At 43.0% G+C, this 19,841-nt stretch overlaps 3 protein-coding genes across 3 annotated transcripts; 2 read left to right on the top strand and 1 right to left on the bottom strand.

Annotated features, from left to right (window-relative positions):
- Positions 1-3,406: 3,406 nt before the first annotated feature.
- Positions 3,407-4,706, top strand: LOC135697750 (pancreatic triacylglycerol lipase-like). The gene is made up of 2 exons (XM_065217555.1): positions 3,407-3,455; positions 3,522-4,706. The coding sequence occupies exons 1-2, from the start codon at positions 3,407-3,409 to the stop codon at positions 4,703-4,705; spliced, it is 1,233 nt and encodes a 410-aa protein (XP_065073627.1). The 3' UTR covers position 4,706.
- Positions 4,707-5,392: 686 nt separating this feature from the next.
- LOC135697614 (pancreatic triacylglycerol lipase-like) lies at positions 5,393-6,432 on the top strand. The gene has a single exon (XM_065217396.1). It carries the CDS (start codon positions 5,444-5,446, stop codon positions 6,347-6,349), a length of 906 nt encoding a protein of 301 aa, XP_065073468.1. The 5' UTR covers positions 5,393-5,443; the 3' UTR covers positions 6,350-6,432.
- A 1,646-nt stretch (positions 6,433-8,078) lies between these two features.
- On the bottom strand, positions 8,079-9,263 carry LOC135697613 (pancreatic triacylglycerol lipase-like). Its single transcript, XM_065217395.1, has 2 exons — positions 9,169-9,263; positions 8,079-9,102 (listed from the first exon to the last, which is right to left on the bottom strand). The coding sequence occupies exons 1-2, from the start codon at positions 9,209-9,211 to the stop codon at positions 8,138-8,140; spliced, it is 1,008 nt and encodes a 335-aa protein (XP_065073467.1). The 5' UTR covers positions 9,212-9,263; the 3' UTR covers positions 8,079-8,137.
- Between the last annotated feature and the right edge of the window lie 10,578 nt (positions 9,264-19,841).

Below are 19,841 nucleotides of genomic sequence, written 5' to 3'. Positions count from 1 at the left end.
TCGATGCGAGTGGAAGTCTTTTATGAAAGTTTACAGCTATAATCATTATTTCCGAAACTCGTTGTTTGATGGCCGCGGTAGCTACCTAAACTTTGAGTTTTATTTAGTACGTATAAAAGTGCATACACACTATAAATGGATTATGTGTAGTAGATACCTGCGATCAGTTTTATTTGTACCAAAAAATGTATTAAAATGTAATTCGAAAGCTGTTAGCTGTTACGAATAGCAAGCGCCCTTTACGATCATCACGAGCAGCTTGTCGACCTGATATCACCCCTGGAATCCCGATGAGTGTTGGTGGTAACCCTGCAGGGAAGTGACAGATGCCAATGACACCACAGCGACTCGTGAGTATGAAAAAAAAAAGAACAAATGATAAAAGTGAAAACTAGCAGAACACATTTCTATGCGATAGAATTTCAAGTTTTGTTACATTTATAATTGAATTTAAATGCTAAATTAGTTGTTAAACCTAAACTATTTACATGAACTAAAGATATAGCCTACAAACGAAGAATCAGTACGATCACAATTGAACACAATAACCTTACTTAAAGCTAATCTGGATGCACACCGGTAAGAAACTAGTGACAAACTGGAAATTTCTTCTAAAATTAGAGATTAAAACTACTTACAGCAAGAACGAACTTAAAACCTGACTAGAACGTGAGAACAAATCTCACTTAGGGGAAACTAAGCGTAAGTTAAAGCTACTCAATTATTTAAAACTATAATGCCTATGCCTAAACATAACCTAAACCAGTATACTGTACTAAAATTATGTATTCTCTTTGAATCACTCTTTCCTGATCCACACAGTAATCTCCGCAATAAAGAGTGTAATTATATACGACTGATCTGGAGATTATCATTACGGAGGAATTCCTCCTTTCGGTCGTGTTGCGTTAAACCACAATAGCCATAATTTACAGTTTAGTACAAGTGTTAACAAGGATAATTGAGCACTATATGTTTTGTATTGCTTCTGCGTGAAGTCAACGATTTACATAGTTGAAGATGCTAATTTCAAATAACAGACTAAAGTGGTAATTTTTGTACGATAGATGAGGAGATGAAAGTAATAGAGTTGATAGTTCCGTTAGATTACGGCAGTGTGAAAATTGTACATAGCGAGTAGAAAGCGAGCAAGGACAACTTTTTAGGAAGGTACAAATCGGTTTGATCATCTCTCTTTACCAAACTCCCCGTTGGAGAGGGATTGTGAGGGGTATTCCCCCCCGCCACCACTGGCAAAAAGAGATGATCGCCGACTAGCTCATGTGCCGACGATGTGTTTGAAACAGTTCTATCGATTTTACTGCACTCAAGTTGTTATCTGAAGCAAGGCATCCAGTCGTAGGTTTGGAAATTGCAGCTATTGTTACCTCTACCAAGGATACCTTTGGTTTGAGGTACCAATTTGTAAAAAAAGGAGAGACTTCGGATGTTAATCTAAATGCAGGAACAAGACATGTTTTTTAGTGTTCGGTACACTATCTTGTAATCTGTGAAAGGGAAATCACAAATCGAGTGTCATCAAAATACATGGCATGTTGAAAGATTGAGGTCGTGAGAGCAAATTTTCTCTCTCAAATTTGAATTTTTTGGCTCTCTGGGGACTGGTAGTAAAGCATCTAAAAATATGTGGGGAAATATCATTTTTATTTAATTATAGCTTGTTTAACAATAATTTCTCTCCATTCGCCTGAAAATAACACACAATCGTCTTCTGTTTCAATCCTCTAACATTTGCAGTCAGTGAGATATCGATTGTCAAAGTAGAAAAAACTGCAGAAAAAGTGTGCATTTTTCCATAAAAACATGCTTTTACTCAAATCAATTTTGGTCAATTATTAGCAAAGAACTACAGGGTTATTTTAAATCGTTAGAAAAGTAATTCAAAAAGCTGAAACGAACACATAATCGTCTTCTGTTCAATGAGCCGGCTGCACTAAAATATTACTTGTTAACAGCTGAAGAAGGAATTACTGTTGGTGACGAACGTTTATTCTGTTTGCAGCCTGCTGTAATTGAATTTTGGTGAATAAGTAATACGCTCGCAGTCTGCGAAGGGTCCGCAGGTCGCCTTCTTCTTGGTCGATCCACCTTACCCGTTTCACGCCTTTTCTGCTTGTTTCAGTTGGGTCGCCCATCCCACCGTATTCGGAGCATACTTTTTTCCTTGGTTTGTTTTCGTCGATCTTGCTTTCCGTACTGAGAACCAATGCTGCCGACACCAGGAAAGAAGCTCCCACACCTGAACCCTACCTATCGACCCATCAACTCATGGATCGGAAACCATCGGCTTTACTTCCCGTGATCAGAGATTTTATGCCTCAGAAAGTCTCGACGGCGCCGACTTGGATTAAACCCAGGCCTTTTGGAGTGAGAGAAAGTCACGCTTACCACTACACCACCGGGTTGCTGGAATATGCTTTCTATTGACCTGGCCTTTTGATGGTGCTCAGCTTTCAAGATTCAGTTGTGAGGTTACCAAGCACACAGCATTTGAGAGTTCTCCGTTGATAGGCACCTCATTTCGCTGCTATATAAAAGCACATAATTCGGGTTCTGATGCATTCATTAATCTAGTATATATGATTCCAAACATTTCGTAAACTTGGAATAACAGTCCTATCCTTACCCTTAAGATTCACCTTCTTCTGTATTCCTACCGGTGCGTAAAATTTTATGTTTTGTCATAATTCCCAGGAACCTTAGATCCTAGGAATAATTTTGAGGTCTTCCTGTCATTTAGGAATCCTAATTTGGGTATCAACAATCCTTGTTCAAGTGTGGCTCTCAAGCATCTAAAATCTACGAGAACCTTTCCTTTAATCGAGTTGATTGGTAATCGAAATATGCTTATCACTGATTCTCTCTAAAGCGTCAATCCAGTGCAATTGCAATTTGGAAATTACAAACCTCATTTCCCTTGTCCCTGCGATGGTTATCGCTTTCAATCTAAAGAAAAAACGTCGACGCTAATCTTAACACCCTGTATGCGTCAGTCGTCTTCTGCGTGGTAGCACCAAAGACAAACATACGTAACTCTTCATTATGGATCATCACACATAGTTGATAGCTCGGTTGATAGTATCCCGATTTACCAACCGCAGCGCTGGCATCAGAGCATTTCGACGTTTCTATACAATCTGTTTAACTTGTTAACAACATTGTTTGCGACTTATCAAGCAACCTTATGCTCCGCGGATAGCTCGCAAGGTGTAGTTAGTTTAATTCGTGAGTATGCTTTGAAGGAAAAATTGTTCACCGAGTTACGTCTGTTTGTCTGTGGTAGCTCTAAGAGGTAAAAAAGAGGGAAATACCGCTTGTCCTGATAGGATTAGTCGAAAATCTATAAAACGTGTACCGGTGCCTGCATCGCCGCTAGTCTATTGAAATGAAAGTTGCAGCTGCCCTAACATTACTCGCCTGTTGTTTGGCCGTTGGTAAGAATACGATTTTCGCGAATGTTCTTCAAAATTGAGGTCTAATTTGAATCTTATCGGTTCTAGGCTACTGTCAGGGACCGGAGGAACCTGAACCGTGGAGGGGTGTATCTGATCCAGCAGAACCCGAACCATGGAAAGCCGTTTCTGATCCAGCCGAGCCTGAACCGTGGAGGGGTGTATCTGATCCCGCTGAACCCGAACCATGGAAAGCCGTTTCCGATCCAGCCGAGCCTGAACCGTGGATGGGTGTATCTGATCCCGCAGAACCCGAACCATGGAAAGCCGTTTCTGATCCAACCGAGCCTGAACCATGGGCACTGATTCCGGACGGTGCGGGTCGTATGCACATGGTCAACATCAACCCGGTTGACGTACCGGAGGGAGAGGATGAAGTCGAACCACTGTTCACCCCGGAAACTGACGTTATCTTCCGAATGTACAGCAGACGCAATCCGGTGCATCCGCAGATAATTCGGTGGGACGACCCCTCATCGATTTCCAACTCGAACTTTGACCCCTCAAATCCTACTCGCTTCTTGATTCACGGTTGGGTTGAAGGAGAAGATGCTACGTTGCATTGGGTTATCAAGGACCACTATTTGCGTGTCGGAGACTTCAACGTGATCAACGTCGACTGGGGTGATGGAGCTCAGACAATTAACTACATTGCCGCGCGTAACCGTGTTGGTGGAGTCGGAATGATTGTGTCCCGGGTGATTGACGTGATTCGTGCTACCACCGGCCAATCGCTGGATATGATTAACGTTATTGGATTCAGTTTGGGAGGCCATGCTGCTGGAAACGCTGGCAAAGGACAGAATGGTCAATTGAACTCGGTTATTGCTCTGGATCCAGCTGGTCCGTTGTTCTCGCAAGGTCAGGCCGATACCTTGGCCGCAACCGATGCCATTTATACGGAAGCTATCTACACGAATGCTGGTAATTTGGCGTTCGATGCCCCGTTGGCACAAGCCAATTTCTATCCGAACGGAGGACGTTCGCAACCGGGTTGCATCACGTCGATTTGCGCGCATAACCGAGTTAACGAGCTGTTTGCCGAGTCGGTATCGACTGCCAATCACTTCGTTGCGATGGAGTGTGCCAACTACAATGAAATTCTGAATGGAGGTTGCTCATCCGTTGGACCGTACGCCAAGATGGGTGGAGAACCGTCGAACCGTGGACGTGGAGTGAGTGGTGTGTACTACCTGCGCACGAATTCAGCTTCGCCTTTCGCCAGAGGTTGAAGACGTTGTGTTACATGTTTACGTTATCGGAGAGCTGCTTGGAGGGTTAATAAAGAATGTTGAAATATTTTTTTTTTAAATCTGTAGATTTCTTATAAATTGCATAAAGTTTTCGCAAAGTATGGGGATGATGATTTATATTTTGGAAGCATTTTTGAGACTCTGTTGATACATCCGAAATGTAATAAAATACATTGTATCAAGCAACAGACTTTGAAACCCTCCAACAAATATTAATTAACTGTGCGTAAACCAAAAATATGAAGTAGATTGGCCAAACCAGTGCAATTACATTTTTGAATTTGCGAACGTCATTCCGAGTGTTATTTACCTCCTGCCCGTGCCATTTTTATTACCTCTAATCTGGAAAACAGCAACGGTTATCTTAACCCCCTGTACACATAAAGTCCTGATTTGCACGGTTGCTCAAAAAAGCGGATTACGCTTTACTGCGATAAGATTAGCCGAAAATCTATAAAACAGTTACCGATGTCCGCATCGAAGCTAGTCGGTTTGTATCGAAAAATGAAACTCGTAGCTGCCCTAACGTTACTCGCCTGTTGTTTGGCCGTTGGTAAGAATATGGCTTTCACGAAAGTTCTTCAAGAGTCGGGTCTTATGTGAATCTTGTCGGTTTTAGGCTACTGTCAGGGATCGGTGCAATCTGAACCTTGGAAAGTCGCTTCGGATCCAGCTGAACCCAAACCATGGGCACTGATTCCGGACGGTGCGGGTCGTATGCACATGGTCAACATTGACCCGGTTGACGTACCGGAGGGAGAGGATGAAGTTGAACCACTGTTCACCCCGGAAACCGACGTTATCTTCCGAATGTACACCAGACGCAATCCGGTGCATCCGCAGATAATTCGGTGGGACGATCCCTCATCGATTTCCAACTCGAACTTTAACCCGTCAAATCCTACTCGCTTCTTGATTCACGGTTGGGTTGAAGGAGAAGATGCTACGTTGCATTGGGTTATCAAGGATCACTACTTGCGTGTCGGAGACTTCAACGTGATCAACGTCGACTGGGGTCAGGGAGCTCAGACGATTAACTACATTGCTGCACGTAACCGTGTTGGTGGAGTTGGAATGATTGTGTCCCGGATAATTGACGTGATTCGTGCTACCACCGGCCAATCGCTGAATATGATTAATGTCATTGGATTCAGTTTAGGAGGCCATGCTGCTGGAAACGCTGGTAAAGGACAGAATGGTCAATTGAACTCGGTTATTGCTCTGGATCCAGCTGGTCCGTTGTTCTCGCAAGGTCAGGCCGATACCTTGGCCGCAACCGATGCCATTTATACGGAAGCTATCTACACGAATGCTGGTAATTTGGCGTTCGATGCCCCGTTGGCACAAGCCAATTTCTATCCGAACGGAGGACGTTCGCAACCGGGTTGCATCACGTCGATTTGCGCGCATAACCGAGTTAACGAGCTGTTTGCCGAGTCAGTATCGACTGCCAATCACTTCGTTGCGATGGAGTGTGCCAACTACAATGAAATTCTGAATGGAGGTTGCTCATCCGTTGGACCGTACGCCAAGATGGGTGGAGAACCGTCGAATCGTGGACGTGGAGTGAGGGGTGTGTACTATCTGCGCACGAATTCGGGTTCGCCATTCGCCAGAGGTTGAAGACGAAGCATAGTGTGTTATCTGTTTACGTTATCGGAGAGCTGCGTGGAGAATTAATAAAGATTTTTCAATTGATTTTTAAATCGTAAGTCTTTGTTTTCACGTTTCGAACTGTTTTTAAGAAGGGAGGAGGAGAGATAAAGAATATGTCGTCAAATTTTCTGGCATGGGTACTGCTGTTATCTACCTGAAATGATTAATCAGCCAAAGAATCAATGTTGATTAATAGAACTGCACATTCGAAGTCCAGGTCATTGATGTTTCCAATTACAATGTTGACAAAAAGCTTTGGTGTTGGGTTGTGCGAACCGAACGATTGTATAAGTGGAATAGAGATGTTCTAGATGTTCTGGATGAGGACTTCTAGACATTTCAGAAGGTCAGTGGGGTTATGACACCACATACAAACAGACATAACTCTTTAAACATCCTTTTCTTCAAAATATCGTCATGAAACTCACTGACGACATCTCGTAAGCTATTTGCGGAAAACAATAATAAGTCTCGAACAATTTTGCATACAAGTTCAAAATATTGTATAGAACCGTCAAGGTTCTCTCGATGGAGATTACTGTAAGGGGATGGGTTTTCGTGTCTTCTCTTTAATAATTGTTAGGAAGTCCGTTCAGCTTCTTGGCGTCACCGATGGAATCGATATCATGGCACGATACTTGGAGACGATGGCGAAAACGTACATCAGACTGAAGGTTGAAGTCAATCGAATTAGACTCGACATCGAAGATAAAATACATTAGAGGCAGAGAGTCAAGAGAAGATAGTGTTGGCCTCTCACTACAAACTCGGATTGAAGGCGATGAAATCGAGGTTGTCGACGAGTTCATGCATTTGGGCTCACTGGTGACTGCCGATAATGACACGAGTAGAGAGATTCGGAAATACATAATGGCTGGCAGTGCTGTATAATCGAGCAAACACTGCTAAACTGAAAAAAAGAAGCTAAAAGTCATCTCCAGGGGGAACCTATCACAATCCTGTCAGTGACGAACATGTGCAGTTTTTGTTATTAGCTAAGTTTGTAACGAAATTAAATGAATTCATCAAAACAATTTCATGGAGTTGCTAAAGTAAACAAGCATCTTCGTCCTTAACTGCGTGGATAACAATAACGTGATAAAAAATACAAACAATTACATTTTTGTTACCAGATGAATCTTTGTCATTGACGAAAAAATCAATTCTTCCACTAAAAGTTAAATGCATATTCAATGGAGATTCTAAAATCGAGACGCCCCTAGTAGTTAATGTTAAATTTGGCACAAATTGACACGATATTTCACGTAAATGTATGGGCAATACATATTGCATACATGAGTTTGTAAACAATGTTGTTGTTTATGCCGACTGTTGTTCAAAATTAAACATTAACATTCAATTTTTTTTTCAGTTTGTACGATAATTGAAAATGAAGAGGTATGTCTGTTCGTCTGTGAAAAATGGTTACTTTGGGTATCTTGAACGATGACTGGGATCGATACTTGTTTCTTCTGAACGATTCGAATTTCGGATGGTGATTGCAATTTGTATTGGACGGTCGCAGCATGACGGGCGATGTGGTGACTGCTTCGGAATAAGGAAGGGCTGAAAGTCTCTTTAATAAAGAAAGAAGAAGATAATAGTAATAAGGAAGAGGTTGATACTCTGCTTCACACTTGCGGATATCGAAGTAAAGCGAATAAAGATCAAATAATCAAAATCAGATGTTCGTATAATCGTTTATTAATCCTATTCAGTCGTTAATCCTATCTAACCCAAATGTTTTTTTTTTACTTATCCCATGGCAAACGGCGAGGCACCGTTAGTATTGAATCTGAAGATTCCATTCACTCCCCGGCCTTGATTCGATGGTTCACCACCCATTGGCGCATCCGGTCCACTGGAGGTACAGCCACCGGCCAGCACTTCGTTGTGCGACGCACACCTAGTCGCTCGGAAGCCCACGGAGGTCGACACTGATTCGGCAAACAATTCGTGAGCTCGCGAATGTGCACAGTTACCGGTCAAATCGACTCCACATCCAGGTTGCGATCGGCCTCCGTTCGGGTAGAAGTTGGCATGTCCAAGTGGCAGATCGAATCCCAGCGTTCCAGCGTTGGAGAATACGGCTTCCACATATTGAGCGTCACTCGGTTCCATGATGTCTGGTTGACCCAGTGAGAACAAAGGACCTGCCGGGTCTAACCCTACGATTGTATGAATTTGGCCTTGTTGCAGCTTTCCTGCATTTCCAGCCGCGTGAGCTCCCAAACTATGTCCAATCAAACTGATACTGTTTCGGGAAATACCCGAAGCCGAAACCAACGTGTTTACCATCCTTGAAGTCATGTCTCCAACCGATGCAACCCGATTTCTAGCAGTGATGTAGTTGATAGTGTTCGCTCCTGCTCCCCAGTCCACATTGATTACGTTGAACTCACCTGCGATGAAGTAGTTCTGACGGATATTGCTATGCAGTCCGGAGTTTTCTCCACCATTCCAACCGTGGATGGTGAAACGGGTGGGATGAGCCGGATTGAAATTGGAATTCGTTACCGTAGCCGGATTGTTCCATTGCAACACTTGTCCATGGACCGGATTCGACCGAGTGAACAACCGGAATATGACGTCCGTTTCGGGAGTGAAAAATGGCTCGTATTGTTCGTCGACCACGGTGTACGGATCCGGATTGACTAGATGCATGTTTCCTGCATCATCCTGAATCAGTGAAAGTCGCTGCTCAATGGGACTCGCCAAAGCTGTAAAGAATGATGATCGCTATTTAGGTTCGTCTGAATATGGAATACAGATGCCAAAAATCTCACCTCCCAGTGCCATCAGCACCAAAATACCCACTGTAGTCTTCATAGTCGTTTAAAATTCAAGTGCCCGTCCCTTTCGGGGGGGCAATGGCATTATATATATAAACGCGAGTTCCAGCAATAATCTTATCGTGATTTTGACGTTGTCGTTGACGATCGTACGACGCGCGGTAGTGGTTTTTACCCAAACCGACGTCATTTGGCGGATAATCAATCACTAATTTGCACGTACGGTAGATTAAAGTCGCACGGGTTTACAGTCTGGTTCATTTTTATGCATGCGTTTAGTTCTAGAAACCTTATCTCTGTTCTAATGCAAATGAAAATAAATTCGATAAGGTTGGAGCAATCCATCAAAATGGGATCGATTCATAGCTTTCACAAGTTGTACTGTTTGTTCAGACGTTGCGTTTTTTGTCCATCAATCAATGCGTGAATTTCAGTAGTAAATTTAATGAGGCGAGCATAACGATACGTTTTATTCAGGCAAGGGGAGGAAAATTTCACGGAATAGTTTTAAGGTCTCGTTCAAGTTCTAGACAATGTTTCAGTCCAGAGTTTTCCGAAGTCTGAGGATTTTTAAAGATTTTTTTTCTATGTCCCTGAACTGATTTTTTCAGTCACAAAAGTTTTTCGATGCCACGATCTTTAAATTTTCGTTTTTACTACACTACACCGGTGTAGTTTAAGCAGCAATAAGCGCGAGTCATTGACAGCTCATCATCATTTGTTTGTAAACAAAGGTGCAACCGAAAGCTACACCCTAAAATGTTTCGGTGTTCGGCGGTGTCGGCTACACCACAAACACGAAAACGACATTGGGCCAGGTCTTAGCAAACTGGGTGTACAAGCTCATTTACAAACAACAAAAAAAGAAAATAAAACTCAAGTTTCGAACATTTGCCAAGTCCCGTGATTTTCTATGTTTTAAGGTTATACGATCCAGCGTTCACAAATCATACACCCTTAGAATTTTTTTTACAGAATTCGGTAAACAAAAGCACCGAAATTGATCTGTAAAAAGCATATTAAAGATTGTTCGGTAAAACTTAAATATTTTTCATCAAATTGTCTCAGACTTACCGAAATACTGTAAATAAAAACAAATACCAAACAATCTGTAATGTTGTCAAATCTGAAAAGCAAAACTAAAGAGCCTAAATTTATAAAGAGGCGACATGTCAAAATTGGAACAAGTCGTAAGAAAAGTCATTCCAATCGAGCAGAAGACCTGTCCTTTATTCACGATTTGTTATCAACAGGGAGTTGGCATTTCCACTTTCCCCGTTCAAATCGCTTCAATCGGGTGCCCTGTTGAACCGTTCCTTCCCTTTTATATATGCATATACGAGATTGTTAATCTTAAAAAAAAAACATGGGAAGAAGTGGGAACCCTATTTAAATTTTGGGATCTTTGTAGAAGTTAAACATTATTTAATTTCAAGGAACCTCATTATCGTTCGGGGATCTTTATATTATTTCAGGATACTTTCTTGAAGCCTCATAATCTTGGAATAGTTAAGGGAATTACGGTACAAGTTCAAGATATTCCATACGTTGAACTTCGTGGAAAATCAACGAGAAACGTAGAAGTGCTGCATACTTTGTAGAAGTTTTGGGAATTTAGTAGCATTTTGAGAAGCTGCATAAAACTTCATAGAAGTGCAGGAAATGTTGCAGAAGATCTAAAGATAGTTCAGCACACTTCTAAGATCTTCAGGGATCCTCACTTTAGCGTGGGGAGCTTCGTTACAGTTTGTCAGAGATATTACTTAAAGAAAGCTCAATGAACTTCTTGGAAGAATATTGGCAGACGATGAGGGTCTTTCCAGAAGTAATCGTAGAATTAAGAGAGATGGAAAAAATATGGAATATGTAATAATCTCAGGAAACTTCGAAGAAGTTGACGAATTTTTTTTTTTTTTTTTTTATAATCCATTTATTTGTCAAGGCTCAAATGCGTTAGCTTTGCGGAGCCGAATATTTTTACATAATTGTGTGTGAATATCATTTTCTTACAACTAATGTTAGTAGAACGGGGGCCGATTACTCGCGGTTTACTCGAGATTAGGGATTACATTTATTTATCATTTGGAGGGAGGACAAGGGAAAGCATTTTGAACTAATTTAAAACTTAAACGTAAAGGATGACTAAAACACAAAACACTAAACACATAAATCAACAGCTTTAAGAAAGTCGTAAATAAGCTTCATAAAGTCGATATCACGGCAAGCCAAGACGTCTCTAATTGGCTTAAAGGGTTGTTTTCCTCGGACCCTAAGGGAATCACACAGAACGGATCTCGCCTCATGATGCAAGGAGCAGGACCAAACAACATGCTCGATGTCGTGATAACCGTTTCCACAGGTGCACAAGTTGCTGTCGGCAAGCGTAATACGGAAGAGGTGGGCGTTTAATGAACAGTGATTGGACATGAGCCTGGACATTACACGAATAAAATCACGACTCATATCCAACCCTTTGAACCAGGGTTTGATCGACACCTGTGGGACAATAGAATGTAGCCATCTTCCCAGATCACCATCATTCCACTTTTGTTGCCAGTTGGCGAGGACTTGCTGACGAGAAATCGTGAAAAATTCGTGGTAGGCGATTTGTCGCTCGTAAATATCGCCTTCCATAGCGCCCACCTTGGCCAGCGAGTCCGCTTTCTCATTGCCCGGGATAGAGCAATGAGAAGGGACCCATACCAAGGTGATGACATGTGAGCTGTTTGATAAAGCACTCAATGACGATCGTATTTCCTGGAGGAAATACGCCGAGTGCTTCATCGGCCTCATTGAACGCATAGCCTCCAGAGAGCTTAGGCTATCCGTAAAAATGAAATATTGGTCAGGTGGAAGTGAGGCAATACGCTCTAACGTGTACGATATAGCTGCTAGTTCAGCAACGTATACCGAACACGGCTTTTGAAGCTTGTATGCGGCGCTATGAAGATCGTGGAATACTCCAAAACCAGTGGACGCATTTATCACCGACCCATCTGTGAAAAATCTCTTCTCGGTGGGGACGTGGCGGTATTTGTTCGCAAAAATAGTTGGGACAATCAGGGCACGGTGAGGCTCTGGAATTCCTTGAATCTCCTGCCTCATTGTGAGATCGAATCTCACGGAAGAACCACTGAAATGATGGGAGACAGCGCGATTGGGGTTGAACGAGGAGGGGCCGATGTCCAGAGTCATGTACTCGTAGTACAAGCTCATGAATCGTGTTTGAGGATTCCGCTCTAGCAGCTTCTCAAAGTTTTCGATCACCAGCGGGTTCATGACTTCACAGCGGATGAGGAACCGGAACGATAAATCCGCAAAACGATTTGTTAAGGGGAGGACGCCCGCAAGAACTTCAAGACTCATGGTATGCGTCGATTGCATACAACCTAGCGCGATTCGAATGCAACGATATTGAATCCTTTGGAGCTTCAATATGTGCGTCCCCGCCGCCGATTGAAAGCAAAAGCTACCGTACTCCAAAATCGAGAGAATGGTGGTCTTGTAGAGTCTTATCAGATCTTCCGGATGGGCTCCCCATGAAGTGCCGGTAATGGAACGAAGGAAATTGATTCGCTGTTGGCATCTCTGCCTCAGATACGCTATGTGTTTTCCCCAAGTGCACTTGGAATCGAACCAGACACCTAAATACTTAAACGACATGCTGTGAGTTATTGTTCTACCCATAAGTTGAAGCTGAAACTGTGCTGGATAAAGCTTCCTAGAAAAAACAACCATCTCTGTTTTCTCCGGAGAGAATTCGATACCCAGTTTCATTGCCCAAGTAGACAAATTATCCAAGGTATCTTGCAATGGTCCTTGCAGGTCCGGTGTTGTTGGTCCAACCATGGAAACCACGCCGTCATCTGCAAGCTGCCTTAGCGTGCAATTTTCGGCCAGACATTCATCAATGTCTTTGACATAGAAGTTGTACAGGAGGGGACTTAAACATGAGCCTTGTGGAAGACCCATGTAGCTGATTCGTGCAATTTCCGTGTTGCCATGAGAGAAGCTCATTCGTTTCTCGGACAACAAATTAAACAGGAAATTGTTGATAATCGGAGAAAGCCCACTCGCATGGAGTTTGTCCGAAAAGATGTCGATGCAAACAGAATCAAACGCCCCTTTAATGTCCAAGAAAACTGAACCCATCTGCTGTTTTTCAGCATAGGCTAATTGGATTTCAGTTGAAAGCAACGCAATGCAGTTGTTCGTCCCTTTGCCCCTACGGAATCCAAATTGCGTATCTGAGAGTAAGCCATTCGCCTCGACCCACTTGTCCAGACGAAGAAGAATCATTTTTTCTAACAGCTTCCGAATACACGACAGCATCGCGATGGGACGGTACGAATTATGATCCGAAGCGGGTTTACCGGGCTTCTGGATGGCGATAACTCTCACTTGTCTCCAATCATCCGGAACAACGTTGAGCTCAAGGAATCGATTGAACAAGTTCAACAATCGCCTCTTTGTGACTTCTGGGAGGTTCTTGAGCAGGTTGAACTTGATTCGATCAATTCCCGGAGCTGAGTTATTGCATGAAAGAAGAGCAATTGAGAATTCTACCATCGAAAACGGGGAGTCCATGTCATCGTTTTCCAGCGGCGGATCGCGAGTGTTGCATCGGACCGGAACCGAATCGGGACAAACCTTACGCGCGAAGTCGAAAATCCACTTGTTAGAGTACTCCTTGCCCTCGTTGACCGACGATGCCGCGTTACGCATTCTCCTGCCGACATTCCAGAGCGTTTGCATGGAAGTCTCTCGCGATAGCCCTTCGACGAACCGACGCCAGTAGCCGCGTTTTTTGGCCCTGACCAAGCTCTTAAACTTTTCCTCTAGCTCCGTATACCGCTCAAAGTATTCGCGGGAACCGTATTTACGAAACTGTTTAAACGCGGTAGACTTCTCTTTATTCACGTCGGTGCATTCCTGGTCCCACCACACAGTGGGGGACGTTTGCGAATGGTAGTGCCAGGAACAGGCTTCGTTTGTGCTTGAAGCGCGCAATCCACTATGAGCCGCGATAGGAAGGAGTACTCATCCAACGGAGAGAGAACGTCGACCGATTCTGAACCGTCACGGACCGCGTTCGCGTATTCTTCCCAATTGATGTTTCTCGTGAGATCGTACGCGATGTTGATTGGTCACTGTGAAGATGAACCGTTGGAAATCGAAATTTTGATGGGCAAATGATCACTACCATAGGGGTCTTGGATTACCTCCCACATGCAATCCAATGATAGTGAGTTCGAACAGAGTGACAAGTCTAGTCTGCTCTCTCTTGCTGGAGGTTTGGCTATTCGAGTTACTTCACCGGTGTTTAGAATGGTCATATTGAAATCGTCGCATAGGTCATAGAGCTCTCCCCAGCCTGTACCGTGGGAATTAAAATCCCCTAAGATCAACCGCGGCACAGGTAGCACTGAGCAGATGTCAGATAGCGCTCGCCGAGAAACAGCCGTTCTCGGAGGGATGTATAACGAGGTAATACTGAAGGTTTTACCTCTAATATTCACCTGACATGCGACAATTTCAATACCTGACACTGGAGGAAGGTCGATTCTGTAGAATGAGTGTTGTTTGTTGACCCCTAGGAGCACCCCACCGTACGAATCTGCACGATCGAGACGGATAATGTTGTAGTCGTGAAGAGAAAGGTTAACATCTGGAGAGAGCCATATTTCGCAGAGAGCATACGCATCACAGTGTATGCTATGCAGTAAAAATTTGAATATGTCTAGTTTTGGTAAAATGCTTCTACAATTCCATTGAAGGAGAGATACCGTATCATTTTTTGGAAAATTATCCATCGAAGGATACGAATGAAGCAAGGAGGGGCCACTTGGAAGCAAATTGCTTCAGAAAAGGTTTCACGATTGGAAGCATCATGTTAATGATGCTCCGAAGAGGGTCAGTGATGTTGAACAGATCGAGAATGCTGTCCACAATTCCAGAAAGCGTGAACATGGCGTTCTGCTGTTCTGGTTGCAAAACTGGGACATCTGGGGTTTTAGATGTTCCCGGAAGCCCCGGAAATTCTTTGTCATAATCGACAGGCTTAAAACCCGGTGGATTGGGTTTCGGTTTATTTCCGTGACCTCTTGATTTATCCAAGTGGGCTTGGGAGTCAGTTTTTTTAATTTTCTGCGAGTCATTCTTGGATCGCTTCCTTGAAGGACATTTGAAAACAAAAGGACTTCCGTCATTGCCCTCTGAGTCAGTGTCGTCCTCGTCAACTGGAAGAAGATTGAACGGATTATTGTTTTCTTTTTCCGGAGTGATTTTGGGAGGAGGATTGAAAGTCTTCAAGATCTCCGCAAAGGAACGCTGAGAGCGCGCCTTCAGAGACCGTTCAAGTTTTTTTCCTTGCTGTTTATACTTCGGGCAATCTGCGAGAGGATGCGGAGGTGCCAAACAATAAACACATTTAGGAGGAGCACCACAAGCACCCTCCGCATGCTTCTCGCCGCACTGATCGCATCGTGGCTTGTTGCCGCAGAAGGCGGCGGTGTGGCCTAATTGTTTGCACTTGGTGCAGTTCATCACCCTTGGTATAAACAACCGCACAGGAAGTCGAACCCTCCCAATTCGGACGTAATCTGGCAGAGTCGATCCGGAGAAAGTCACTCGAAACGAGTCAGACAGCGAATAGATTTTTTTTGTCCCGTCGAGGGATGCTGACTGCATTTGGGTGCAGTCAAGAATCTTGACTTCTGGAAGAACGGGGTTCTTGAAGACACCAACCCCCCTCTTCAAGAAGTCATCGCAGGTCAAACTCGCTTCGGTGACCACTCCTTCGATTTCCACGTCACGACTGGGAATGTAAACGCGGTACTCTAACGTAAAAAGCTCGCAGGCAACAATCTCATTCGCCTGCTTGCGGTTACCAACAGTGACGCGCAGTTTGTCTGGCCTCACCTTCAAAATGTCGGTCACTGACGAGAAACGTTTGAATAGATCTTTTTCGATCTGGTTAACGTTAAGCGGTTTTTGTTTGGGTCGGAAAAAAACAACCCATGGGCCTGTCGAGGCGTCTGGGTATGACTTATGGCGGGGGGCAGTTTTTGTTTTCTTGGCGGGGTTAGGCGGAGTAGGGGGAGACGGTTTTGGCGGTGTGGGGGGAGAGGGATTAGGTGGGGTAGGGGGAAACGGGTTTGGTGGTGCGGGGGGTGACGGTGCTGGTGGTGTTGGTGGCGATGGATTAGGCGGGGTAGGAGGAGATGGGGTAGGCGGTACGGGCTCCGGTGCTCGTTTTCGCCTGGGCCGCTTCGGGATGGTTCCGGTGTACTTCTTCACCGTGGCTGACGTTTCCACGTCGGACAGTTCGTCTTCAGTGGGAAGGGCAGGAAGGGTATTCCCCCCGCCATCACTATTACCATCCATTGCGGGGCAACTGCCACCGCAATAGATACAAAACAAGACGAAATTTTGTAAAACTTACAGGAGTTTTGTAGAGGTTCAGTAAACGTTACATAAGTTGCAAGATATTCTTTCAGACATCTTTCTTAAACAGCAGGTTAAATTCAAAAGATCTCCAGATAGACGTAATATCTCCGTTCTTTGGATATTTTTACTAGACTTCTGGTTGATCAAGTTCTGAAGATCTCCAACTGTTAGAAATACAAATGAAGTTTATGTTTTTTTCAAGGCTGCAGGTTGATCAGAAAGTATTCAAAAGTACTCCAGCTAATAGAAACTGATGGAATCTTGAATGTTGAATATAGATTGTATGGACATGTTAGTACATTTTCTATAGGGAAGACTGGTGCGAATCTTATACTATAACTACTAATACTTATAACGAAGACTGGTAACTTTGCAAGAATCCAAGCAACATATACTGTAGCGCTGCGCTTGAGTGAAGGTGGAAGAAACGCATAGAAAAATGAGCAAATACACAAACCTTTTTTCTGAGGATGTAATCTTTGTTATCAAATTCGTTCGAAGCATTTATCTTTGAGCGGCAGATGACACGATTGTACCTGTCTCATAGCGTTCGTTTGAGGAAATGGAAGAGTTGTCAGTCTTCTTGATTTGTTGTCTTCGCTATGGGTCAACCAGGCGAATAGCGATTTAGTGAGACTTTTAAACTAGTTAGTTTAGATTTTTTTCTGAGTGTACATGAATTTGAAATTTTCACTGAAATATATTACTAATCATAGATAGATTTAAATCTATTAGTTTTATGGTTAACCAATATTTATACTTTGATTGGATTAAAAATCATCTTGAAAATTATGCTAAGAAGCAATAACGACGAGAACTTCTTTCAGTGTATATTATGACACGCACAAATAACAAGACCTTCGCGATGAAGTCAAGGCATCAAACAATGATGTTTGACAATTACACCAAGATATTGTGGTTTTGTGAATGGTGATATATTTTTTTCAGGGTAGTGTAATGGAAGATAATTCGAAACATTGCATATTACAAACAAATTTAAGTGGAAACAACCGTCATTTTCAACTGCTGGAATGAAATGGATGATGGATCATATCATATTATAACTGGAAACCTCGGTCAGGTCACGACAATCAGTGTTGGCAAAATCATCAATCAAATTATATTTTCCGCTTTCATATGCTCTCAATATAACACGTGATATTGAAACAAAATATCATGCTTGAAATTGATTTTACAAGCTCCTTTGATATTGCAAAACTTTTCACAACGTGAAATCACAATAAATTCGGAGTTTTGACTATAAAATTGATACTGGGGACCACGGAATGGTCCACTAAAAGATCCGGAATAACCGTAAAAGTGATCAATTCATGAAACTGATCCTAGAGGTCCATGGTTTTTAAGAAACCACTCATAAATTAATATTAATATAAACTCAATAATTTTAAATGCTTTATTGATTAAATTTTGATGTGAATAATAAAAACTAAGAACATTAAAGATAGTCCCCCGTTAACTTGTAACTCCAAAGAAAGATCTCCAAGACGTCAAGAGAAAGAAGTCCAAGAGATCCAAGAAATTATATTCAAAAATTGAGCGCAAAGCGCCTAGAAGTTATTAAATACTTAAATCAACCATGATAATACCGTATGGGTGATAATGTTTGTACCATTAAGCAATGTCAAAATTAAAAAAAAAATCTCAAAACTTTCGTTTTCGAGTTTTTTTATTTATTGAAAGGAGGGATGTTTCTCAGAGTCTTAAACTATGTTAATCATCGATAGAGTTTCCACTTGCTGCAATTACGGCCTCAACACGCTTCCGGAATGCACGGCAGGTTCTAATAATGTAGTCTGGATCCATTTCTCTCCAGGTACTGGTCAATGTTTGTCTGAGGCTGGCTGTACTCGGGTGGAATTTAGAACAGGCCTTGGCCTTCATGACGCGCCATATTGAGTAATCTAGCGGCTTAAGATCGGGGCTGGATGGCGGCCACATATCCTTCGCCCAGAACGGAAGATGTTCCTGCAACCACTTCTGAGTGCGGTTCGAGGTGTGGCACGGAGCCCCATCTTGTTGAAATACAACATTTGGCTTCGGACCGTACTGTTCTTTGATCCACGGAAGAACATACTTACTTAAAATCCCGATGTAGACCTCTTTGTTGACCTTGTCGCCTTCTGGAATGAACAACGGGTCCATTTTTTTGCCATCGGAAGCCACCAATCGAAACACCATAACGCTAGCAGGATGCTTGGTCAGATACACGTTCTTGGGCTCGTGGGCCACGTCTTTTACCGGAAGAGAACTAATATACCGGTCGGATCTGAAATTTGATACGGGATCGACGGTAAACATGCTCTCGTCGGTGAATAGGATTACCGGATTTTTTCGCTTAAGGATGTTCAAGATTTTCTTGCATCGTTCGACTCGTAGCTCCCGGATGCGGTTGGTAATCATGTGAGTTTTTTTTTTCCGTGCCCTCGACTTCGCCCCGCAATCTTTCTTTACGATCTTCCGTGCCGTAAAGTCACTGATCCCGTGTTCCTTTGTCATTTTCCTTATTGAACGCAATGGATTCACCCGAATCTTCCTTTTGATAGCAGCGATAACCCTCGGAACCCGAGCTGACCTCGGATGACCTGTGGCCACCTTCGCGGATAGTTGTCCTTTCTTTTCTCGGTCTAAAACCCTTTTGACGGTCCACCGGGATACTCCCACGGCGATTGAAATGTCGTTTTGCGACATTTGCGCGTGGGACAAATCACGAATACGCTGCCACTTCGTCATGGTCAATAATTTTCTTTTATACACAGCCTACTACGGTATGAGCTATAGATTACGTGCATGCAAAGAAAAGCAAGGCATTGTATGCACAGGTGAAATGGGAACCTTATTTGTACGATGGTGCAAACATTATCACGCATACGGTAAATAGAAAAATCATGTCTTTGAGCAGTTCTAAGGAAATATCAGAATGCTGAGATCAGTTTTCTTGAATTAAACACTTGAACGGATGTTCCGGATATCATCCAATGACAGTGGGGTCCATTTTTCAGTTACAACTCCGAGTTCAATCTGATGAGTCATGTATGATCTTCCAGAGGAGCATTTCATGGGTCCCAGGGTTTATTTTTCGATCCCGACTCCCGTCAAATTTATAAGACGTCTATGAGAGTTTTCGGAAAAAAGGAGTTCTAGAATTAGTTTCATGAATTGACCAATCTTTCGGAGGACCATCCACTGGTCCGGTCCAT

Source organism: Ochlerotatus camptorhynchus, unplaced genomic scaffold (assembly GCF_037179485.1).
Source record: "Ochlerotatus camptorhynchus isolate MF236.1 unplaced genomic scaffold, CSIRO-AGI_Acam_v1.1 ptg000077l, whole genome shotgun sequence".
NCBI lineage: Eukaryota > Metazoa > Arthropoda > Insecta > Diptera > Culicidae > Ochlerotatus > Ochlerotatus camptorhynchus.
The sequence above is the reverse complement of the archived record's forward strand: the minus strand, read 5'-3'. Positions and strand labels throughout refer to the sequence as shown.